We start from the raw sequence: 23,906 nt of genomic DNA, 5'->3' as shown, positions 1-23,906 counted from the left end.
GAAAAGCCAAACCCCTCCCCCACCATGGTTGTGCTTACCTGTAGCCCGGCCTCATTTTGGGCAAGAGCTCGAGCTCACAGGAGCAGAACTCTAGAACCTCTACATTTTGTTGTGCTTTTTCTTTCTTACCACCTCCCCAAGTACTTGTTTCTGAACTCCACTGCTCAACCCCTTGAGAATTTTGCTGAACTCTAAGATTTGACACTTTAATATTTTTCCCCACAAAAAAAAGGGAAAATAACCAAAACATATAAGGCAGACAGACTGTTCTAGACCCTCAGTATATTAGATATGTGCCCAACTGAGCCACCATTTTAACTTATTTTAACTCATTATTATCTGTCAAATTGTGTTGTTGATTTGGTTTTAACTGTTGTTTAGAATGTTGTTATCTGCCCTGGGCCCATTTTTGGGAAAGGGCGGAATATAAATTGCATAAATAAAAATAAATAAAATAAATATATCATGCCACTGTGGCCCACACAGGACAAAGTAATTTAAAAAGTATGATGAGAGTACAGTTTTATTGTGGCAATTATAATTCAAGAAGGGTTTTAAGGTAAATGCTGAGCTGATATAATTTAGTACACCTTCAGGTGATGTTAGGGGTGTGTGGCACATGCAAATGAGCTCCGGCACCTCTTTTTCTACAAAAATGACCCCTGCTTGTAACTGATATTCATGGAGTGTCTTCTGTGCAGGCATACATGGGGATTGCCTGAGGGCAGGCCTGCTGCAGAGAAGTTTCCAAAAGCTTCTACAATTCAAAAACGACTTGCTCACCTCCCCTTGGCAAGAGTAGTAGCTTTTTCTCCTGCTCAAATGGCCATAGGAAAAGACCGCTGGGCCCCATGCTCACAGCAAGGAAGGAGGGAGGGATGTGTGCCTGCACAGAAGACATCCCATGAACATCAGTTACAGGTAAGCGCAATCATGTTTCCATCTTTGTGTCTTCTGTGCAGTCTCACATGGCAGAGTAACAAGCTGGCTCACCCAAAATGGAGGAGGGTGTGGGCCATTTAACAAGATAAGAATTGAAGGACTGCTTTTCCTACAGCAGCATCTCTCCTGGTGTTGTTGTAAAAGGCGTAATGCTTGATGAAGGTCAATGGCGACAACCACGTAGCAGCTCTGCAGATCTCTGAGATGTCAACTGCTCCCATAAAGGCTGCCAAGTAGGCCTGGGCCCTAGTAGAGTGAGCAGTCAGAGGGAATGGGCAGTCATGACCTGCAGCATGATAGGCAAGCCTAACTGCAGTTGTAATCCATCTAGATATGGTCTAAACTGAAACTGCCTTGCCCTTGCAGGGGCCTTTGAAACACACTAACAGATTCTGTTCTAGTCTGAAACTGGCTGTTCTATTTAAATAAAATAAAGTTCTATGCACATCCAAAGTGTGCATGGCTCTTTCAGCAGGAGTCTGAGGCTGCAGAAAAAAGTCCAGCATGTTTATCTCCTGATCGAGGTGCTGAATAATTGCCTGAACTGCCCTTTTATTAAGTAAAGCAGAGACCTCCTGATACAACAGTGCATTTGAGTGAACCAGAAAAGAACACGGGACAGAGCTTGAAGGATCAACAACAAATTCCAAACAGTAGCCTACAGCAATAATTTTCAAAACCCAACTATTATCAGCAGCTCAATGACCGTGAAAGGAGTACAGTCTGTCACCAAACAATGAGGAGGATAGTCATTGCTGCTGGTTGTTCTTATTGGGGGGATTACATGGAGTAGTACTTCCACACCCCTTGGGCTTGTAATTCAGTTTTTATGGTTGGTACTGCTGGTTGTAAGGGGTGAGGTGGTGGTGGGGTGAGAGTTATAACCCCTACCCCAAGAGGCCTGTTGAGCATGGCAGGGAAAATACCTTGGTTTGAAGGTTGCCTGGAGTAACCCAAAGGACTTGGCAGAAAGCTTCTGCTTCCTTATTTTTTCAGAGTGCCATCTGTTTGTTCACAGAAAAGAGTCTTCCCCTCAAAGGGGAGGTCCTCAATCTGCACTCTGGCTTCCAGGGGCAATGCGGACACCCTCAAGCAATGCATGATGGAGGTGATGATGATATTGGATTTATATTCCACCCTCCACTCTGAATCTCAGAGTGGCTCACAATCTCCTTTATCTTCCTCCCCCCACAACAGATACCCTATAAAGTTGGTGGGGCTGAGAGAGCTCTCACAGCAGCTGCCCATTCAAGGACAACTCTGTGAGAGCTATGTCTAACCCAAGGTCATTCCAGCAGCAGCAAGTGGAGGAGCAGAGAATCAAACCCAGTTCTCCCAGATAAGAGTTTGTGTACTTAATCAGTACACTGAACTGGCTCTCCAAATTGGTGGAAGATAACTGCAGAGGCATTGGTGGAGGATAACTGCAGAGTGGGCACTGGCATGGTCAGAAATACTTAGAAAGAAGGGGGTTCAAGAGGGGTGGGAGTTTCTTAAAAGTGAAATACTGAAAGCACAATCACAGACGATTCTTATGAGAAGAAAAAAATGGAAGAAGCCTAAAGAAGCCGAGTTGGCTCCATAAAAAGCTCTCTAAAAACTTAATAAAAAAGACTCCTTTAGGAATTGGAAGGAGGGTCTTATAACCAAGGATAAATATAAACAAATCACCAGTGCTTGCAGAGAAAAAGTTAGGAAAGCTAAAGCTCAGTATGAGCTTAGGCTGGCCAAAGATGCTAAAAACAACAAAAAAGGGTTTTCTTATATTCGGAGTAAGAAAAAGAGCAAGGACATGGTAGGCCCATTGCGAGGGCAGGAAAGTGAAATTGTAACGGGTAATGAAGAGAGGGCAGAACTGCTCAATTCCTACTTTTCCTCAGTCTTCTCTTCTGAGGGAAACGGTGCTCAACATGGCAAAAACAGAACATATAAGAAGGGTATGAAGTTCCAACCTAGGATCAGCATAGGGGTATTACATAAACACCTAGTTTCTTTAAATGATAAACTGCATGCAAGGGCCAGATGAATTGCATCCAAAGGTTCTATAAGAGCTTGTGGATGTAATTTCTGAGTCTCTGGCTATTATTTTTGAGAATTCTTGGAGAACAGGAGAGATGCCGGAAAATTGGAGGCAGGCGAATGTTGTCCCCGTCTTCTAGAAGGGGGAAAGGAGGATCTGGGTAACTACCGACCCATCAGTTTGACATCTATACCTGGAAAAGTTTTAGAACAAATAATCAGTTGGTCCTGGAACATTTAGAAACAATGGATGTGATTACTAAGAGCCACAGCATGGGTTTCTCAAGAACAAGTCATGTCAGACTAACCTGATCTCTTTGAGAAAGTGACTACTTTGCTGGATCAGGGGAATGCTGTAGACATCGTTTATCTTGATTTCAGTAAGGCTTTTGATAAGGTTCCACATACTATCCTTGCTGACAAGTTGATAAAATGTGGTTTGGATCCTGTTACCGTTAGGTGGATCTGTAACTAGTTGACAGATCATACCCAAAGAGTGCTTGTGAATGGTTCCTCATCCTCTTGGAGAGGAGTGACAAGTGGAGTGCCTCAAGGATCTGTCCTGGGACCTGTTTTGTTCAACATCTTTATAAACCATTTGGATGAAGGAATAGAGGGAATGCTTATTAAATTTGCTGATGATACTAAATACAGTAGAAGACAGAAACAGGATACAGGATGACCCTGACAGGCTGGAAAACTGGGCTAAAATCAATAAAATGAATTTTAACAGGGATAAATGTAAAGTTCTGCATTTAGGTAGGAAAAATCCAATGCATGGTTATAGGATGGGGGGAGACTTGTCTTAGCAGTAAAAAAGGATCTAGGGGTCTTAGTGGATCATACGTTGAACATGAGTCAACAGTGTGATGCGGTAGCTAAAAAGGCAAATGCAATTTTGGGCTGTATCAACAGAAGTATAGTGTCCAGATCATGTGAAGTGATGGTATCGTTTTACTCTGCTCTGGCAAGACTTCATCAGGAGTATTGTGTTCATTTTTGAGCACCACGTTTTAAGAAGGATATAGACAAGCTGGAATGGGTCCAGAGGAGGGCGACGAAGATGGTGAGGGGTCTGGAGACTGAGTCCTATGAGAAAAGGTTGAAGGAGCTGGGGATGTTTAGCCTGGAGAGGAGACGGCTAAGAGGTGATATGATCACCATCTTCGAGTACTTGAAGGGCTGTCATATAGAGGATGGTGTGGAATTGTTTTCTGTGGCCCCAGAAGGTAGGACCAGAACCAATGGGTTGAAATTAAATCAAGAGTTTCCAGCTCAACATTAGAAAGAACTTCCTGACAGAGCGATTCCTCAGTGGAACAGGCTTCCTTCGGAGGTGGTGGGCTCTCCTTCCTTGGAGGTTTTTAGACAGAGGCTAGATGGCCATCTGACAGCGATGAAGATCCTGTGAATTTAGGGGGAGGTGTTTGTGAGTTTCCTGCATTGTGCAGGGGGTTGGACTAAATGACCCTGGTGATCCCTTCCAACTCTATGATTCTATGATCTGCCGCATGATGCAAAGTCATGCAAGTTTGATCCCCTCAGATTGGAGCAAAAGTGCCTGAGACTTGTCATCTGGCATGGTTTCAATATATTGGCCAGATGTGCACGTGGTATCATGCCATAATGGCCTTAAAAATGGCAACTCATATACCTAATGCAGTGGAGGCGTACAACTTCCTGCCTAGGAGGTCAAGCTTATGGCCCTCCTTATCACTGGGGGAGGACCAGACCCCCATTCTTTGGCAGGGAGCACCTCAGCCACTAGGGGAACTAGGTGTGAGGTGATAGTATGGATATTCACAACCCAATTCATGCACTTTAAACAGATTCTCCACTTTCTTGGTGGAGGGTTGAACAGAAGTGGGTTTAGACCAAGCATTCTGAATAATGTCACAAATTCCCTTCACTATTGGGTTGCCAATGGGACCAGAATCAGCAGAATAGAGAACGTCCATGACAGGATCCTCTTCTTTTTCTTCTGGAGACATATACGCAACCTTCAGCACCTTAACCATTCTCACCAACTGCTCAGAGTAAGTACAGTTTAAGGTCCTCTGTAGTGAAAACTGCGGTGGGATCACTGACTGCATCATCAGCTGAGGGAACTGAAGTGACATCTGATTCCCCATCAGAGAGGTGGTCATGAGGTGTCTCAGATGGCATCAGAGGAGGTGGAGAGCTCGCTAAGGTGTGTTTGGTCTCTCTAGAGGCTAATGAGGAGCTGGACCTGTGCCTCTTCTTCAAGGGAGGATGAATGTTGGCCTTGGATCTCTCCCAATGCACACAGGGAGGGACAAACCATAAAGACATGTGAACCCAACTCAGAGGGTTCAACTTGTCTAGTGTCTGCCAATTAGATTGGGGGGGGGCGAGAGGAGCTCGCCACAGCCAACACGGAGCAGAAGTAGACGACCTTGTCATCAGACAACTCTGTTTGGCATTGATGGGGCGACAGCAAAGGAATGTCAGAAGACTCAGCTCCTGAAGATGCTGAAGCAACTGGGGTCAAGTAAGAACATAAGAGAAGCCATGTTGGATCAGGCCAACACTGTATGTCACACAGTGGCCAAAAAATCCAGGCACCATCAGGAGGTCCATCAGTGGGGCCAAGGCACTAGAAGCCCTCCCACTGTGCCCCGCCCCCAAAGCACCAAAAATACAGAGCATCACTGCTCCAGGCAGAGAGTTCCAACAATATGCTGCGGTTAATAGCCACTGATGAACCTCTGCTCCATGTTTATCCAATCCTCTCTTGGAGTAGTCAGCTCTGTGCTTTAGCAAGCAGGAGCAATGCTCAACAGTGATGGTGTGGTTGGAGTGCTGACTGAGTGATTGTGCTGATGTTGAGAGGTTGTTGGGAGACTGTGATTCCTCCTGGCACCTGGACTCTGCCATCAAGGATGGCTTGGATAGTACTGAAGGTTTAGTCAGTCAGCTGGAGTGGTGCTCTTGGACTTGTTCTTCACTTTCTTAACTGGTGAGCCAGCCACCTGAAGGAGACTTGGCAGGTGTAGTCAACCAAGACCTCGGATTTTTCACCCGAACCACCTCGGAAGTAGAGGTATATGGTATTTTTGAAGGAGAAACCAGCTTTGGAACCTCAAGCGATCTCATAATGCTGCCTTGAGGTGTAGTGCACATTCTTGTCAGGCTTTCAGGGTAAAGAGGGCACAAGCTTTACAGATAGCCGGATTGTGCCCCTTGCCTAGACAGATTAAGCACTGGACTTGGTCATCATTGGTGGCCATTTTTGTGCTACAGTCCAAATATTTCTTGAACATGGCCATTTTCCAGGACCCACAAAAAAACAAAAGAAGGCAGAAGGAATTTTTTAAAAAGAAAAAACAAGAGGTAAAAATGAAAGAAAATGAAGGAATATGACAAAGTCTTCACCTCAGAAATATGTATCTTACAGAGGCAAACACTAAGCCTACAGTGGCAGAAAAAAGACTGAGAGAAGACTGCTCCCCCCTCCCCTCTTCATGTGACCATTTGGGCAGGAGGAAGCAAGTTGTTTTTAAATTCTAGAAGCTTTTGGAAACTTCTCCACAGCAGGCCTGTCCTCAGGCAGTCCCCACATGGGACTGCACAGAAGACATGAAAATGAACTTAAGTGATCCAAAGAAACTCAATATAGCAGACACACACTAATGCTTAAAGTATTATACATAGCACCTACTCAAGGTTTCAAACAAATATGTACATGTGCGGCATTCTTCCTCCAGGACAACAAGCAACAGGATTTTATAATAAAAACTGGGTACTGAAGACTGCTTTGACCTAATGAATGAGAAAATAACCAAGGCTATTCAGAACAGTCTAACACAGGAGTCAGCAGCATATTCTTTAATGAGGGGTATTTCTAAGTAATGAAAAATATCCTGAGTTACTCTTTGCTGCACATGTTATCAAGTTTTTTTCTGTACTAGAAACAGAACACGAACCAGGAAGAGCACCAGAAATAAGACTAAGCAGCATAGAAAACAATCCTACGGCGTAAACTCTAAACAAGAACACAGTCTTGAGTAAATCTTTTTCTGATATTTTTCTGGGTTTTCAGGAATGAATAAGCTGAAGCCAATGAAGTACCAGTACTCCTGTTACCTCATGAACCATCTGTTGGAGATCCCTGGTCTAAAAGAGTACTATTAAAATAGCAAAATCACATCCAATACACAATTCAAAAGAAGCTGCTACCTAGGAAATTACAAGACTATAGATCTGGGAATTATGTAAACAACTCTGCTTTAAAAAAGCTACCTTTCTGAATAGCCTTCAACAATTGCAGAGCCTGTGTGCTATAGTGCTTAGAGTGCCTGAGAAGCCAGAATTCAGATCACTGCTCTGAAGCTCCACTGGATGACCTTGGACCAGTCATTCACTCTCAGACAAACTAACCTCATAAGGCTATTGTGAGGACAAAATGGAGAAGGGAACAATGTACATCATTCTGAGCTTATGGAGGAAGTGGAGGGGGGATAAAAAATAAAAATGAACAGGGAAATTGAAATAATAAAAATAGAATCTCTTTCTTACCCTGATGTCGGTTTCTACTCTTAGGCAGTATGGTTGATTTTGGTACTGTTGGATTTCCCCCGTTATCTCAGCCACTTTCCTCCGTTTGCTGAAATTGATTAGCTCTTTCCCATGTCGTTTTAGAAATTCAGGATTGCCTTCTTCTGTTTTCAAGATGTTGGTTAAATAAATTCCTATAAATGCACAAAATAAATCAACTCTAGTATTTCAACAGCAAATTGCCAAACCAGATCTGAGCTAGACAGGTACTGGGAAACCTTAAATGTACATTCTGGCAATTTATAAACAGAATTATATAGAACATGCTTACAAAATGACCACTTGCTTTGTTACCTGTAATGAGTAAGAATCGTTACTTTGCAACCAGGCAGCAGTTTTATAGAACTTAGATCACAGAACTTGATCCTTTCAGGATTGCAGTTTTGTCATGACAGGTGAATACATACAAAATGTGAGCTGGTAACTCTACTGGATTTAACTACAAGGCTGATACTAGCATCAGATATCTTCATACTTATTGACCAGGAAATCATGAGCATGCATTTCCATATAACTTTAAAAATGAATTTTATTTTAAAATCTAACATCTGAATACACGTGCAAAACATCAAATGTTCTCTTCAAAATGTGTGCAAACCAGGTGAAGTATGTAAGAGGGAAAAGGTTTTTTCCAAATTAAGTCATTCTTTCAATGCCTCTAACTTTTAAAGTCAAAAATAAATAATAATTTCACTGATTGGTCTGTAACTTGTTTATCTGAATGTTTATATCTGTGACCATTTCCATAGAACATAAAGATAACATACCAAAGAAAGGCACACATGGAGGATTAATAGACCTGAGTTTTGCCAAGTATTTCTTATGATGATCTTCACTCAGTTCATGAGCTTCTTCTAAAATCTTCTTCTGGCGGCTTGGGATTTGCTGAAGATAAAGCAAGTAAAGGATACGTTTTTGCTCCAATATCAAATCAAAGCATATGGATTCCAGCACGATCTATTCCTGATTTCACTGGTTTTGAAAATTCCCTGACAGAATTTTATTCTCTTATCAAAATAAAATGACAGCAGGAATAAAGATACAAAACCTAAATATACTGATTACAAATCAACTGCCTCTTAACTCAGTGTGGATCATATTTGATTGATTATGTTTAGGACTAGGTTCCATATAGCTTTGAAATATTTTTCTAGAGACATGGAGAGTTTATCTACTAGTGTTCATGCAAATGAGGAAGAAAGTTTTGGCCAAGAGACACTTGTGCCACAAACACAATCAAGTTTATTAAGGGGGTATACAACTGTTGTTGTTGAGGAAGACTAAACTGGCTGCCCTCCTGGAATTTGATTTCCATGGAAGCATAAGTCTGGGAATGGAAAAAGAAAGCAGACTATTGTGAAGAACTTTTGTTAATCTATTAAAACCACTGAATCAACATTGCAGTGCATTCTACCTCTAGAGGCCACCGTTTAACAAGATAAATGTATGAATAAAGACAGCTAGAACAATGCTTGTGACAGGGAAGATGGACATCTTAATTTTGGGATTAAGCAGCTTTTCCATCTGTCTCTCTTTCTACTTCTGCAGCATATGGGCACCATCAAATACTTTCAAGTAGATAATTTATAACCCATGTTATCAGTGCACAGGCTCCTGAGAAAGTTAAATTACAAACTTGCTACAAGGAAAATAATTCCACTGAGAGAGTTACCTTCCAGTAAACAAAATTTTTGTGTGTGTTCTGTTGCTGCAAGAAGGGCTGGCCTCATCTATATCACCCTGCCCTTATGAGACACTCCTAATGAGCTTGAAAGCAGAGGACTGCCTCTGGAGTCATGTTATACTTTGGAGTCATTTAAAGCAGCTCCAAACCATGGCACAAGTTTACAAACAACACTAGGGTTTGACCATATTGTATTGCACTTCAAAGGTGCTCTGGGAGAAATTAGTTTTTGACATTGCAGCATGCCTTAGAGGTGCTGTGAAGCCAGTTTGGTGTAGTGGTTAAGTGTGCAGACTCTTATCAGGGAAAACTGGGTTTGATTCTCCACTCCTCCACTTGCACCTGCTTGAATGGCCTTGGGTCAGCCATAGCTCCTGTAGGAGTTGTGCTTGAAAGGGCAACTGCTGCAAGAGCTCTCTCAGCCCCATCCATCTCACAGGGTGTCTGCTGTTGGGAGGGGGGAGGTAAAGGAGATTGCGACCGCTCTGAGACTCTGAGATTCAGAGTATAGGGCGGGATATAAATTCAATATCATCATCTTCTGTGTTAGGAGTGTTGAACTCATTTGTTATGAGGGCCGGATCTGACATAAATGAGACCTTGTTGGGCTGGGCCATGTGTGTTCCTATTTAAGATTAGGTAGGACACAGACAAACATGCTTAAAACATTAGCTCTCATTGGTCTTGAATGTGTTTCCTTTGTATTTCTCCAATGGGATCCAGGGAACTGGGCAAAGGAAGCTCTGGCTCTTTCCTTCCTCTCCCAGGAGACCAGGAGGGAGAGGAGCCTCAGCCAATAGAAGGAAAAGAGACTTGGTTCAGTAGCTCTGCTGTGCAATTAAGCAAGCCTTGCAAAGCAAGCTGTTATGCAGAAGGAAGCAAGAAAGAGCAAGAAGGAAGCAGATGACAGCCAGTTGCTCAAGGGCCTGATTCAGCCCCTGGGCCACATGTTTGACACCCCTGCTCTATGTGATGTCACAGGAAAGTTTCCCCTCTATTATTACAAATTCTGACTAGATAGCTACCAATGCCAGACACAACGCCTGCAGGTTCATTTCCCCCCTCAACACTGAAGTTCTTTCCATATAGAAAATGTATTCTGTTTGAAGAACCACTTGTCCTTTGAGCCATTTCAGCCCTAATTTTTCATGGAAAGAAAAAAGGCCAGAGTTGCTTAACACTCTGCATTTCATACCACAAGGCAGCCTCAGTGAAGGAAGGAAAAATATGCAGTCTGCCAACTGCAACATGATACACAAATAATTATATTTACCTGAGTACAAGAAGCCAATGGCACCTTTGTGCCTACTATGTGGGGCAACACAAACATTCTTACTGGCTTTTCAAGGGATGGTATAAATGTTTTAACTTAACCCAGTGAACACTACTAAGGAAACAGGTATATGTACATCAAGTAACTTAAACTACTGCAATCTCCATATCTATGATCTGACTTACTTCAAATGTATGATCCAATCTGTAAATAGGAGCGGAGTTGATAGCGCTAACAACCTCAAGGACACCGTTAAAATTATTTAGTTCTTGGAAAACTTGCAAGATCTCAATTATCCGATTTACTACAATTACTCTTTCTTCTAGGTTCTCTGTTTCTACAATGCATCTACATGTACAAAAAAAGAGAAGAGTTTCTTACTTGATTATTTGTACCATAATTCAAACAAATGGGTTTTTTTAAAAACAAAAAGAACTCTTGAAACATGTCTTTTTATTCAACGTTTCCCAAATGGCTGAAAGCCATAGTTGTTGTTTTTTACCTGAATTAACAGCTCGAGACATTACATTAGAGCACTTAAAATATTTTACTGTGTCATTGAATTTCAGTTACTTGAAATATGGGGCAGAAATTTTTCCAGTGCTTTACTTTTCTGTAGAAACTCTGTTTAGTAAAATTAACAACAATTAATCTATGCCACTGTCAGTGCATTATTAGGCAAGAGTGGCAGTTTCAAAGTTGTGATGACTGATGTTTATTTTATTTACTTTAGTTGACTTCTATTCCACCCTTTCCCACAGGCAGGCTCAGAGCGGAGAACATAATTTGAACCACAATCAATGCATACATATTAAAACCATTAAAACAACATAATAAAACCATTAAAACAGTAATATGACAGCATAGGTGGCAGATCCAATTGGGTACACTTGGTGTATCATGTAGCTATGGGCCTGAAGATAAGTAAAAAAATGGTATTACCAGAAAAACATTGCAGCAAGGGAGGTCAAGTAGATGAAATATGGACACCCGCTGCCTCAACTGAAGGCCCAGTGGAATAGCTCCGTCTTACAGGCCCTATGAAAAAGTAGTAGTCAGGTACGGCCTGGATCTCTGCAGGGAGCTGATTCCACCAGCCCAGGGCCAAGGCCAAAAAGCCTTTTGGCCTTGGCCCTGGCTGAGGCAAGACACAATGTCCTTCGGGCCAGGCACAGTCAGAAGATCTTGTGAAGTGGATTGTAATGATCTCTGGGGCACATATGGGGAGAGGTGGTCCCGCAGGTATGTTGGTCCCAGGCCACGTAAGGCTTTAAATGTCAAAAACAAAACCTCAAAGTGGATCCGATACTCAACTGGTTGCCAGTGCAGTTGGTATAGTGCCAGCCGTATGCTTGCCCGCAAAGCAAATGCAGTTAACAGACGTCCTGGTGCAAAATGTATTGCCTGTTCAGAGTTTCTGGATCAAGCCCAAGGGCAAGCCTGCATGGAGCAAGTTACAGTAATCCAATCTGGAAGAGACCATCCCTTGGATCACTGTAGCTAAGTTCTGAGGGGATAGGCAGGGTGCTAGCTATCTGATCTGCTGAAGATAGTAAAAGGCAGACCAGACAACTGCTGTGACCTGAGCCTCCACAGAAAGTGAAGCATTCAGCATAACTCCCAGGCTCTTTACCTTCTGAACCGGCACAAGAGGTGCACCATCCAGGGTTGGGAGCCAGATGCCCAACTCTATTCTCCCTTGGCTCAAGTACAGGACCTCCGTCTTAGCTGGATTGAGTTTCAGCTGACTTTGCCGCAACCATCCAGCCAATGGCTCCTAGTGCCTCTGTCAGATGATCTGGGGTGGAGTCTGAGCAGCTGTCTATCAACAGATAGAGCTGGGTGTCATCTGCATATTGGTGACAACCCAGCCCAAAACCTCAGGCAATCTGAAGAAGGGGGTGCATATAGATGTTAAACATCATTGGTGATAGAATTGCTCCCTGAGGTACACCACGTTAAAGTGGGTACCGCAAGGAGGTCTGCTCACCAAACGTCACCCTTTGTCCCCGACCCCGGAGAAATCAATCAATCAACAATTTATTTATATCCCGCCCTCCCCACCGAAGCAGGCTCAGGGCGGCTAACAACATCAAATACAATAGATTATACAATAAGTATTTAAAATCAGTATCTAACTTTAAAACAGTCTAATTTAAAATTAACATTCTGGTGCTATTTCCAATAAGCATGATGGCGAAAATCACTTAGGTGAGTCCCTCTGTCATTTAATCGGTAAAGGCCATCCCAAAGGAGGAAAGGAGGAAAACCACTGTAAGGCAGCCCCCTGAACTCCAATGTCAGCAAGGTGGTGGGTCAATAGATCATAATCAACCATGTCAAATGCTGATGAGAGATCTAGAAGCAACAGCAATGCTGACCCGCCCTGATCCAGATGCCTTCTAAGGTCATCTGTGAGGACGACCAAAACAGTCTCCATCCATGACCTGGGTGAAAGCCGGACTGGAAAGGGTCAAGGTTAGATGTATCCTCCGGGAAAACCTGAAACTTCAGCTGATTACATTTAGAAACTGTGTCAGAGAGTACACACACATCTTATTGAGCTGTAAACTGCGGCCGGGGGGGGGGGGGTGCGAGGGGAATAAAACCACAAACAATAATCAAGTTATGGAGTTCACTTGATTTAGCTGTGCAAGTCAAATCAAAACCAAACCTAAAATTCTTATTTGTATGTCTCCTCTCACACTGTGGAAGGGATGCTGTGATCACCCATCTGATATGGAACAAACACCACACACAGATAACACTACAAAGAGTAGCAATGAACATTAGGTGCCCCAGCAACCTCCACAGAAGAGAGTTAAATTCTGTTGAAACAGATGAATGGACTAATATGTTTACGTGACATCAAAGACAGTCCTTTGGCTTTGCTAAAGTTAGTGCGAACAGTTTTCAGGGCCCTTGCTTTGCCCCTCAAATTTAAAGAATATAAGGTAAGCACATACTCTATTGTCTTTACATTTTATAAGTATTATTACAATAAAATGATTTCCACATTAAGGCTTTGGATCCTTTGGATGATTTCCACTCACTGTGGGGGTGGGGGTGGTGCTTGTGCTCCTTCCCACTGCAGACCTCAGACTTTACTGCCATGCTGTTTGCAGGTAAGGTCTTCTTTCTCCAGGAACAGCATTTCAGGGTTAATATGGGCTGCAGCTGGAGTGGGGAAGCACAAAAACTCTGCTCCCCATATATAAATCTGTCTGCAGAAATATCTGATAGATCCAATCCAAAGCTTTGAATTTGTTTACACCATACTTGGTTTGTTTTTTTTCCTAATCAAATATTTCCACTGAAATAGTTGTTAATTTGGATGGTGTAAAATTAATATGGAGATACTTATTTCTTTATTAAACAGAAGTCAAATAATACAGTAGGCTGAGTTCACAGGAGACTAATTTCTTGCAATGTACCTGCAGTTCTTTTATGGCACATAGTCTGGGAATTAGGGAATAATTTTTTTGCATAATTGAATGAATATATTTGATCTCCATTCTATGAGTTCATACAAAAGAGTTTGGATCTTGCCATTTTTAATCTTTTCCCTAGTTATATGTCAGGAATAATGTGAACAGAATATGCAGAACATCACTGAATCCTACAAGTCATACAACTTACTTCTCAAGCCATAATGTGAGATTAGTAGTGTGTCGTATCATCTTAAGAAGGTTAGGAGAATTAATTTCTTTATCTTCTTTCGTCCATACACTTCCTACAAGCTCTGAGGGTTGCACAGCTCTACAAAGCGAGCATAAAATCCAAAAGGTGAATAGGCAAGGATAACATGACGTTTATTAAGTCAGACAACATTTCACATCAAATTGTTGTAAATCTATTTTGACCAATCATTCAGGATTCCAGTTAACAACACATCAGTGGTATATAAGGTTCTTTTCACAAGACTCAATGAACAGTCTAATATGATGTGTATCCCTAATCCCCAGTCTAAGAGAAGCAGTAACTTTTGATTATTTATTTATTTCTGTAAATTTATAGTACGCCCTTTCCCACAGTGGGCTCAGGGCGGATTCCAACATGATAAAACAATTAAAAAAACCAACAATACAACAATCAAATAAGTAAATAATAGATCAAACAATTAAAACAAATTAAGAAATTAAAGCAGTTAAACCATTAGCTCAGAATCAACTTAAGGCAACATGGATGGTGTGGACACATAAATTCACAGCTTAGGTGTCCAAAAGGTGTCAACTGTATCAGCCCAATTTTTAGCAGTCAAGATGGCAATCTATGCTGGGAGGCCAGTTAGATGGTATAATAAAATAAGGACGCCCGCCTCAGCCATAGGCCTGGTGGAACAGCTCCGGAACGGCAACAAGTCTGGCAGGGCCCAAACCTCCATAGGGAGTTGATTCCACCAGGTTGAGGCCAGGGCTGAAAAAGCCCTGGCCCTGGTCGAGGCAGGGCTTTTATCTGTGCATAATACAGAACATACATTATTAATTTTTTTCAGACATCATTATTGAGGGGGTTTATCCTCCCAAACAACAAGAAATTATCTTGCCAGGAAGAATAGTACACAGAAGGGATCAGAACAGAACAATACCAAACTGTTGGTAAGCACAGAGGAAAAAAATGTTACCTGTAAAGTTCAGATTCAAGCAGAGTGAGCTGTCGAGCAATTTCTATTGGATGTAAAGTGAGGAGGTCAAATGTTTCAATTTGTCCTGGCCTGCTTATATGCCACTCAATTGTAGGTGGTGAGCTTTCAAAGGTTATGTTGTGACTTGGCCCAATAGCTTGTGCTTGTTTTTTTCTATGGATTATTTTAGTGATTGACTCAACCCACTTCTTCATAGCTTTGCCTAGTAAGGAAAAGAAAAATAATTCCAGCATCACACATGGCAATAAAAAGTTACCTAGCCTCTAGAAAGGTTCCAATAATGGAACATATATGATATCCATATGAGAACAAAGAACAAAACATACACACTGCATAAAGCAATGTGCTGACCAGATTTATCTGGTCAGCACACTAAGCTGCAATCTGTAATCCACTCATCCAAGCTTAACTGCCTTTATGCTAATGCTAGTACTCATTTAAAAATCCGCACAATACTGTTGGGCAAAATAAATGTTTCCAAACAGACAAACTTATCTAAAGTCCTGGAAACACTGGCAAACATTTCAGGTCTGGGAGAGCTCCATGGTGACTCCAACTCTTCAACATCAAACATCTGTCTATTAGCTTCAAACATCCATCCATCCACCCACCCACTGTGAACTATGATGAATGCTAACCTCAATTATTGTTTTTAGAGCAATAACAGGATATTGCCAGAATATTTGCACCACATTAAATGTACATAGGAATATCTTCTGGGGTCATGCTCCCCCTTATAAGACCTTAAGTATAATAAAATAAATAATTTTATTTTTCTTTACATTATCCCATTTATAATTTAAACAGTTACTGCTTTGATTTAATATATACTTAATATTACTTATCCTTTTATATGCAAACAGGGGTAACCTCTGAATGGATACGATATTTAAACACACTTTCTTTAAGACAAGTTACTCAAACCTTTTTGTTGCTTTTTTCATATACTGTTTAGCTCTATTACATTCACTTTGAGATGGGATTATATTGCACAAAATATTTTACACAAGGGCATATCACAGCTCTGACATGCACATAAACACTATGTCACAAGATTTCAAACCAATATGCCAGATATTTAAGCTAGATGGCATGTTCTCTTTTTAAATGCCTTCAAAAACCCCAATAGTGTAAGACTTAGATGTCTGAGACATACTGTCCGCCTTCAACTTAAACTGAGGATGTTGTTTTTAAAGTATCTTCAGAGTGAAATTTACTGTACTGGACTGCAGACTCCCTCAGAGTGTATTATATTCAGTACTGGTTGTCTAGACTAGTAATTTTTAAAAAATTGATTATATTATTTTAGCTTGTTTTTATACGGTTTTGCTGTTCTTTATTGCCATATGTGCTTTGATTACCTTTGGATACAGAAGGCAGATGACAAACCTAAATACAGATATTTTACTGTAAAGTCTAAAAAGGAAACAGAGTAACAGATCAAATATTAGAAAACTGCTGTTATCAAATACCTCTGACAGTGCCAATGAACTCTTCCAATCGTTGCAAAAGATCTACATCTCTCTCAAAGTCATAGAAGTGATGCTCTACCCAGTGTCGGCAAACATTTAATACTCTACAATATTAACAAGGAGATTATAAACTTTTGAAAATACAAGAATAAAACAAATATCCTCTGTTCAAGTTTAAGTTCAAGTTTATTTATTTGTATTAAGCCATAGGCTATTACAAACAAAAATATCAGAGCGGTTCATAGGGATAAAATGTACAGGTAAAATACAATGTAAGTAAAATATCATATAACCATAAAACAAATTATAAAATTTCATCAAATAAATAAATAAATACTAAAAACCAAAAACGAACAAACCAGGCAAAATACGCCACGAAGTCAGTAATTAGCTGACACCTGTACAAAAAACTTTGGCCCGTAATTTCTTCGCTGCAAGGGCAAACGATGCCATTCTGTGAGATATATTATATTTTTTTTACAAGAATAAAACATTAAATATATTTTTGACAGTACCTACAGTAATGGCAGAACTAGTTTGCTTCTAGAGTAAATGACACCGCACTGATTCCTTGGGCAGGTACCACAAAGCTGCAAGTACCCTTGTCAAAACTCCAGTTTGACCTGCTAGACTCAAAAGAGATTAAGGAGGCTGGTCCTCGTCCAATCTGACTTGAGGCAGATGGTGGCAGAAGTGAGTATATTCAGCAACAAGCTTGGCCAGATGGTGCCATCAAGTTAGCTCCCTTCTTAAGTTTAGGGCCAGACTGAGGTTATGGTTATTTGCTGAGCAGAAAGGTTAATTGCTGAGCAGAAAGGTTAAAACGGATAATTGCTGAGCAGAAAGGTTAAAACGGATAAAAGGAAGTACTTCTTCACCCAAAGGGTGATTAACATGTGGAATTCACTGCCACAGGAGGTGGTGGCGGCCACAAGTATAGCCACCTTCAAGAGGGGTTTAGATAAAAATATGGAGCACAGGTCCATCAGTGGCTATTAGCCACAGTGTATGTGTGTATATAAATTTTTTTGCCACTGTGTGACACAGAGTGTTGGACTTGATGGGCCGTTGGCCTGATCCAACATGGCTTCTCTTATGTTCTTATGTTATAAATCTGGTGTCTGGGCCATTTAATCTAAACAGCTGAGTGGTGGGGAGTTCCCAGACCCATAGCTGTTTCTGGTGAAGAGCACAACATTTTGTTTTTCATGAAGGTTACAAACCACCATGAACTTCCCCCCAAATTTCAAAGTTCATTGTGGTTCATCAGTTCACCAGCTTCAGTTTGCGGACTCAAAACTGTCCAAAATTCATGATGAACTCTGGTTCGTCAGCTGGTCCGTACGCATCTCTTATGCTGAATCTGATAAAGAGGTATCTTTAAAAGAAAAACAGGTTGCTTACCTGTAACTTATGATCTTCGAGTGGTCATCTGTGCAGTCACACACATGGGTTTTCCCGCTGGAACGAACCCGACCTCGGAGAATTCAAAGCTAGCCTTAGGCGTTATTTTTGGCGCGCACTTCCTCCCGCCCTGGGGAGCAGGCATCCACTGCGCATGCCTGGAGCGGGGGGAAGGCGCTCCACCCACCAGTTTCTTTCCAGCCGCTGTTAAGTGCAATATAGTCTAAGGAATGTAGAATCGCAGAAACAGCAGCGGGGACGGATGGGTGGGCGTGTGTGACTGCACAGATGACCACTCGAAGATCATAAGTTACAGGTAAGCAACCTGTTTATCTTCTTCGTGGTCTCTGTGCAGTCCCACACATGGGTGACTGATGAGCTAACCTGCACGGAGGTGGGTGCTGTTTCTGAAAGAGAAATTTCAGAAGTTAGGTTATACATAACAAATTCGTAAAGGTACTCCCACTCACCATTGGAGAGCATGGCAGCTCAGTTGAAGATGGAGCGGAGTACGGCTTGCCCGAAGGAAGAATCTCGCCTTGCATGAATGTCCATGGCATAATGCGTGGCGAAGGTGGACGATGAAGACCATACCGCTGCTGCACAGATGTCTTCAACGGGTATGCCCCTCGCAAAGGCGGAGGATGTGGCTAGTGCCCTAGTAGAATGTCCCCTTAGGGGTTCCGGAACTGGTTGTTTAGCCAACTTGTAACAAAGTGATATAGCCTCAACCAGCCACTTAGACAGTCTCTGTATAGAGAGTTTCTGTCCCTTCTTGTGGGTTCCATAGGAAACAAACAATGCGGTATCTTTGCGGAATGCAGCAGTCCTGTCCAAATAGAAGGCAAGGGCTCGACGCACGTCGAGGTTATGAAGGGATTTCTGTCCCGAGTCCGAGGGGTGTTGGAAAAAGGATGGTAAAGTGGTCACACTTTGGAGGTGGAAGGGTGACACCACTTTAGGTAAGAAATTTGGGTCTGGCCTCAGAACTACTCTGTCGTGATGAAAGACAGTGTAGGGCGGATCAGACCGAAAAGCACAAATGTCACTGGCCCTTTTAGCTGAGGTGAGTGCCACTAGCAGGGCTGTTTTCCACGATAAAAGGTGCAAAGGGATAGACGCCATCGGTTCGAAGGGGGGCTTCATCAATTGACTGAGCACGACAGATAGACTCCATGTAGGGCAGAGTTGTCTAGTCGGAGGTTTAAGGTGGAGAATTCCCTTCAAGAAAGATTTTGTAACAGGATGTGCGAATACTGTACGGCCCTCTATGCTCTGGTGGAAGGCGGAGATGGCTGCCAGATGCACCTTAAGTGAGGAGTAAGTGAGGCCAGATTCTGAAAGAGAGACGGTATAAGTAAGGATCTGCGAGATGGAGGAGGACGCAGGGTGGAAATTATTGCGCATGGCATATTGAGTAAAGCGTTTCCATTTAGCTATGTAAGATTTCCTAGTAGAAGGCTTCCTGGCGTTTAAAAGGATGTGTCTGACATCGTCAGGAAAACCTAAAAACTGATCTTCCAAGCTGTTAATTTGAGGAGTGAAGGATTGTGGTGTAGGACCCTGCCCTTCTGTTGTGACAGAAGATCCTGTACCTGCGGGAAGCAGTGATAAGTCCTGTTCGATAGGAGGAGCAGAGTGGTAAACCACACCTGGCGCGGCCACCAAGGAGTGATCAAGATACAGTTCGTGTGGTCCAACTGCAACTTCTGAATTGTCCTTGTTATGAGCGGAATCGGTGGGAAAAGGAAATGAAGTGGGCTGCTCCACGTTTGTAGGAACGCATCCCCTGGTGACAGGGAGGATGGGGGGCCTCTCATGTAGAAAATGTCGCATTGAGCGTTGTCCGGGGACGCAAAGACATCTATGGTTGGGGCACCAAACATAGTGAAGACAGGAATGAGATACTTCCTGTCGATTGACCATTCGTGATCGTTCACTGTCATCCTGCTCAGAGTATCTGCTTGCGTATTCTGCACCCCTGGTAGGTGCACTGCAGTCAGATGGATTTCGTGAGCGATGCTCCAATGCCACAAGCGTAGTGCCATCTTGCAGAGACGGGAGGACGCAGTCCCTCCTTGCCGATTGATATAAAACACAGTCGCCACATTGTCCGATGTTATTTGTATGTGGCGACCGTGCAGAGATGGCAGGAAGCATTTCAGTGACCTGTGAACAGCAAGGAGCTCGAGACAGTTGATATGCAGGAGCTTTTCGTTCGCTGTCCACTGACCTTGGACCATCAGAGAATCGAGGTGAGCTCCCCACCCCCACCTCGACGCATCTGTGGTGACAACAGCTGAAGGTGATTGCTTCAGGAATGGCATTCCTTGTAGAAGATTGTGCTGGCTTGTCCACCACTGTAGGGACGGCAGAATGTGGTTGGGAACTGAAAGTAGCGTCCGTTGTGATTGCCTCTGTGGGTGAAAGGTTCTAACAAACCACAGTTGTAGGGGCCGCATGTGGAGTCGAGCATATGAGAGAACGGCGGTCATTGCTGCCATCAGACCCAGCATGCGCTGAAACATGAGAGCTGTTTGTGTCGGATGGGAGATTATATTGTTGGCCAGGGTTTGGATATTTGTAACCCTGTCTATGGGTAAGTATGCCATATGGTCTGTGGTGGATAGATATGCCCCTATGAATTGTATTGTCTGCGAGGGGGAGAGTTGAGACTTTTGCTGGTTGACCTGCAACCCTAGAGTAGCGAGGAGGTGAAGCGTTATTTGAATGTGCTCCTTGAGCTGCTCTTCCGAGGTTCCCACCATCAACCAATCGTCTATATAGGGGTAAAGGGCTATGCCCCGCTGACGGAGGAACGCTGCTACCACTGCCATACATTTTGTGAAGACCCTCGGGGCGGTTGATAGACCGAAGGGAAGTGCCCTGAATTGGTAGTGGGCATCCCCTATGGCGAACTTCAGGAATCTTCTGTGGCAGCTGTTGATGGTAATGTGGAAGTACGCGTCCTGCAGGTCTATCAGCGCCATCCACGCGTCCTTGGGAATGAGTGGCAGTGTGGACTGTAGGGTAATCATGCGGAATTTTGTGGGGCGTATGTATTTGTTCAGTCTGCGTAAGTCCAGGATTGGGCGCTGGCCCCCGTCTCTCTTCGGTACCAGAAAGTACCTGGAGTAGAACCCCGTGCGATGGTACTGGGGGGGGATTGGCTCTATGGCCTGTTTGGCCAGAAGGATGTTGATTTCGTCTTGTAGAGCCTGTGAGGGGGGGGTTACAAGGAAGTGCGAGTTCTTTGGTGGTGAGGTAAACTCTATGAAGTAACCCTGCTTTACAATTTGCAGTACCCAAGAGTCCGTTGTTATGGACTGCCACGTCGGTAGGAAGGGAAGGAGTCTGGGAGTGGAGGGGGTGAAGTCAAAGAGACTTCTTGTTTGGAGGAGTGGTCTTTTTTGGAGCTTGCGGTCTTTGGCGTTGTTGAAAGGGCTGCTTTGCAGGGGGTGCCCTCCTTCTCCAGTAATCAGATTGCTTTGGAGATCTAGTGCGCTTGTAGAAGGGGGTTTTCCAAGGTCTCTGCCTGTTACCTTGAGGTTGCTGTTGGGTTACCCCCAGTCGCTTTGCTCTTTTCCTACTGTCATCCACGGTGGTAAGGATGTCATCCGTGGTGGCATTAAACAGGCCCTGCCCATCAAATGGGAGATCTTCTATCTTATACTTAATGTCCTGTTGTAAGGAAGACGAGCGAAGCCAGGCGTGTCTCCTGAGAGCTATTGCGGTCGCCATTGATCTGGATGTGCATCCAACTGAGTGGCGAACAGTGTTGATTTGTTGCTTGCTAAGACGATTGAGCTCTCTTAGCAGTTTGGTGGCCTGTCGTTGTGATGTTTCAGGTAACGATGGCACCAGAGTGGTGAGCTGAGCTGCAATGTTGTGTGCATATGCCGCAAAATGAGCCATGTAATTATTAATTTTTGCTGATGCTGTGGAGATTGAATAAAGTTTCCTCCCCAGTGTATCCAATTTACGCCCCTCTTTCTCTGGTGGTACAGGGTGGCGTGTTTGCTTAGTTTTTGAGGACGAATGCACAATCATAGAGTTAGGTGCTGGGTGGTTAAATAAAAATTTTGACTCCGGAGCGTGAATTTTGTACAGTGACTCAACACGTTTGGACGTTGGTGGTATAGAGGCTGGCTTATCCCAAGCCTCCTTTAGGGCCTCTAGATGGACTGGAAGCATGGGCAATGATGAAGTAGCAGGTAGGTCTGCATTGATCAGATCATGGACGACGTCGGTAACCTTAGGAAGGTCGGTGGTTAACTTAATGTTCAAAGCTGTGCCCATGTCGGTTATGAGGTCTAAATAGGACTTGGCCCCTTCTGAGGGAGAGAGATCTGCAGGCTTGACTATGTCGGAGGCTGGGGAGGCTGGCTGAGATAAGGACTGCGAAGAGTCTGAAGCCTCAAGATCCGACTCGTCTTCGTCCCGTGGATCCTCTGGATCCGGTGGCAAAGGCGGTTTACTTTGCTTAGATGTTGACGGCGTAGGAGAGACTGGAACCCGATGGCGAGGCGATACTGTATGCTCAGAGCGAGATGACAGGTGGCGTTGGTACCGTGGTGGGCTTTGCTTTTGTTGGTACCGTGGTGGACTTTGCTGATGTTGGTACTGTGCTGGGCTGTGCTGTTGTTGGTACCGTGCTGAATCCTGTGGTTGGTACCGGCCCAAGTCTTTCTGCTGCTGGTACCGTGCCGGGTCCTGTTGTTGATACCTGGTCGAGTCGTGTCGTTGATACCGGTCGTGGTACCGTTCTTGATGTCCCACATCCTGGTGCCGTGGGTCACAGTGCCTACGGGTGCGGTAAGATTCCATAGAAGGGGATCTTGATGGCGTATAGCGCGGGTAGGAGCATCGGGATGGAGAGCGTGATCTGCTATGGTACCGACTCCCTTCGTCCCTACTGAAGGATCGCTCACGGTATCGTGTGGTCTTCTCCCGGTATGGGGATGTCTGGTACCGGTGCTTCATTCTGGGGGACGCAAGATGTCTGTCCCTAGAGAGTGATCTCCCGTGACGCCTATCGGGTGCGTGGTCTCGATGGCGTGGAGAGTCGAAGCGGAGGGGAGACACCATAGCGTCCTTGTAGGTACGAGGGACAGTAACGTCCCGGAAGGAATCAAGGGCGAGCTGCTTTTGTTGCTGTAGAAGTTGTTGCTGTTGCAGTTGCTGTTGCTGCAGAAGCTGTGAAGATGGCTGAGTAGGTTCCTTCGCCAAAAGGTCCTCCGGCAGGAATTCCTGTATCGAAGGCGAACGAGAGCCAATTCGGATGACCTCGGATTCGATAGCATCTACCGGAGTCAGGATTGGAGGCGGCGTTGGAGCCGTGAGCACTCGGAGTGAAGAGACCGCTAAGGCGGCTTTCGCATCCGAAGCCGACTGGTGTGGCGAAGAAGATTTCTCTTTTCCCGTCGATTCACCATGTTTTTTCTTGGAATCGTGGTGTTTCTTCGGGTGTTTTGAGGGCTTAAGCTTCCTGGGAGTCAGAGCCACAGAAGCTGCCTGGACCGTACCCACCCTGTGGGAAGGTGGTGACTTCTGAGGATCAGAAGATTGAGACATAGCCGGACGCAGAGATTGGGTCAGTAGGTGACTGTTCAGTCTAGCGGCGCGGTTTTTTCTAGCTTGTTTGCCGAACTGGGCACAGTGAGCACAAGCGTCAATCCTGTGGGTTTCGCCCAGGCAAATCAAGCACAAAGCGTGGCCGTCTGAGGAGGGGATCTTAGTCCCACAACGGATGCACTTTTTAAAAGTGATTTTAACTTCTTTTCCTTCCATACGCCCGGGGGGAAGGGGGGGGGAGGAGGAAAAGGGAAAAGATAAAGGGAAAAGGAGGATATATAAAGAACTCTTTTTTTTTTTTATACTATACCAGAC

General features: G+C 43.8%; 1 protein-coding gene across 1 annotated transcript in view; it reads right to left on the bottom strand.

Moving 5' to 3' along the window:
- SOS1 (SOS Ras/Rac guanine nucleotide exchange factor 1) overlaps positions 1 to 23,906 on the bottom strand; it is a 111,623-nt gene that overhangs the window by 9,281 nt on the left and 78,436 nt on the right. The window contains exons 14-19 of the mRNA XM_060248563.1: positions 16,614 to 16,717; positions 15,121 to 15,343; positions 14,136 to 14,255; positions 10,682 to 10,844; positions 8,307 to 8,424; positions 7,501 to 7,673 (exon numbers count right to left, since the gene is read on the bottom strand). Coding sequence (XP_060104546.1) covers positions 7,501 to 7,673; positions 8,307 to 8,424; positions 10,682 to 10,844; positions 14,136 to 14,255; positions 15,121 to 15,343; positions 16,614 to 16,717 — 901 coding nt within the window. The remainder of the gene's footprint in view (positions 1 to 7,500; positions 7,674 to 8,306; positions 8,425 to 10,681; positions 10,845 to 14,135; positions 14,256 to 15,120; positions 15,344 to 16,613; positions 16,718 to 23,906) is intronic.

The sequence above is a fragment of the Heteronotia binoei genome, chromosome 1, assembly GCF_032191835.1.
Source record: "Heteronotia binoei isolate CCM8104 ecotype False Entrance Well chromosome 1, APGP_CSIRO_Hbin_v1, whole genome shotgun sequence".
Classification (NCBI taxonomy): domain Eukaryota; kingdom Metazoa; phylum Chordata; class Lepidosauria; order Squamata; family Gekkonidae; genus Heteronotia; species Heteronotia binoei.
Note: the sequence above shows the minus strand (reverse complement) of the source record. Positions and strands in the feature narration are given on the sequence as shown.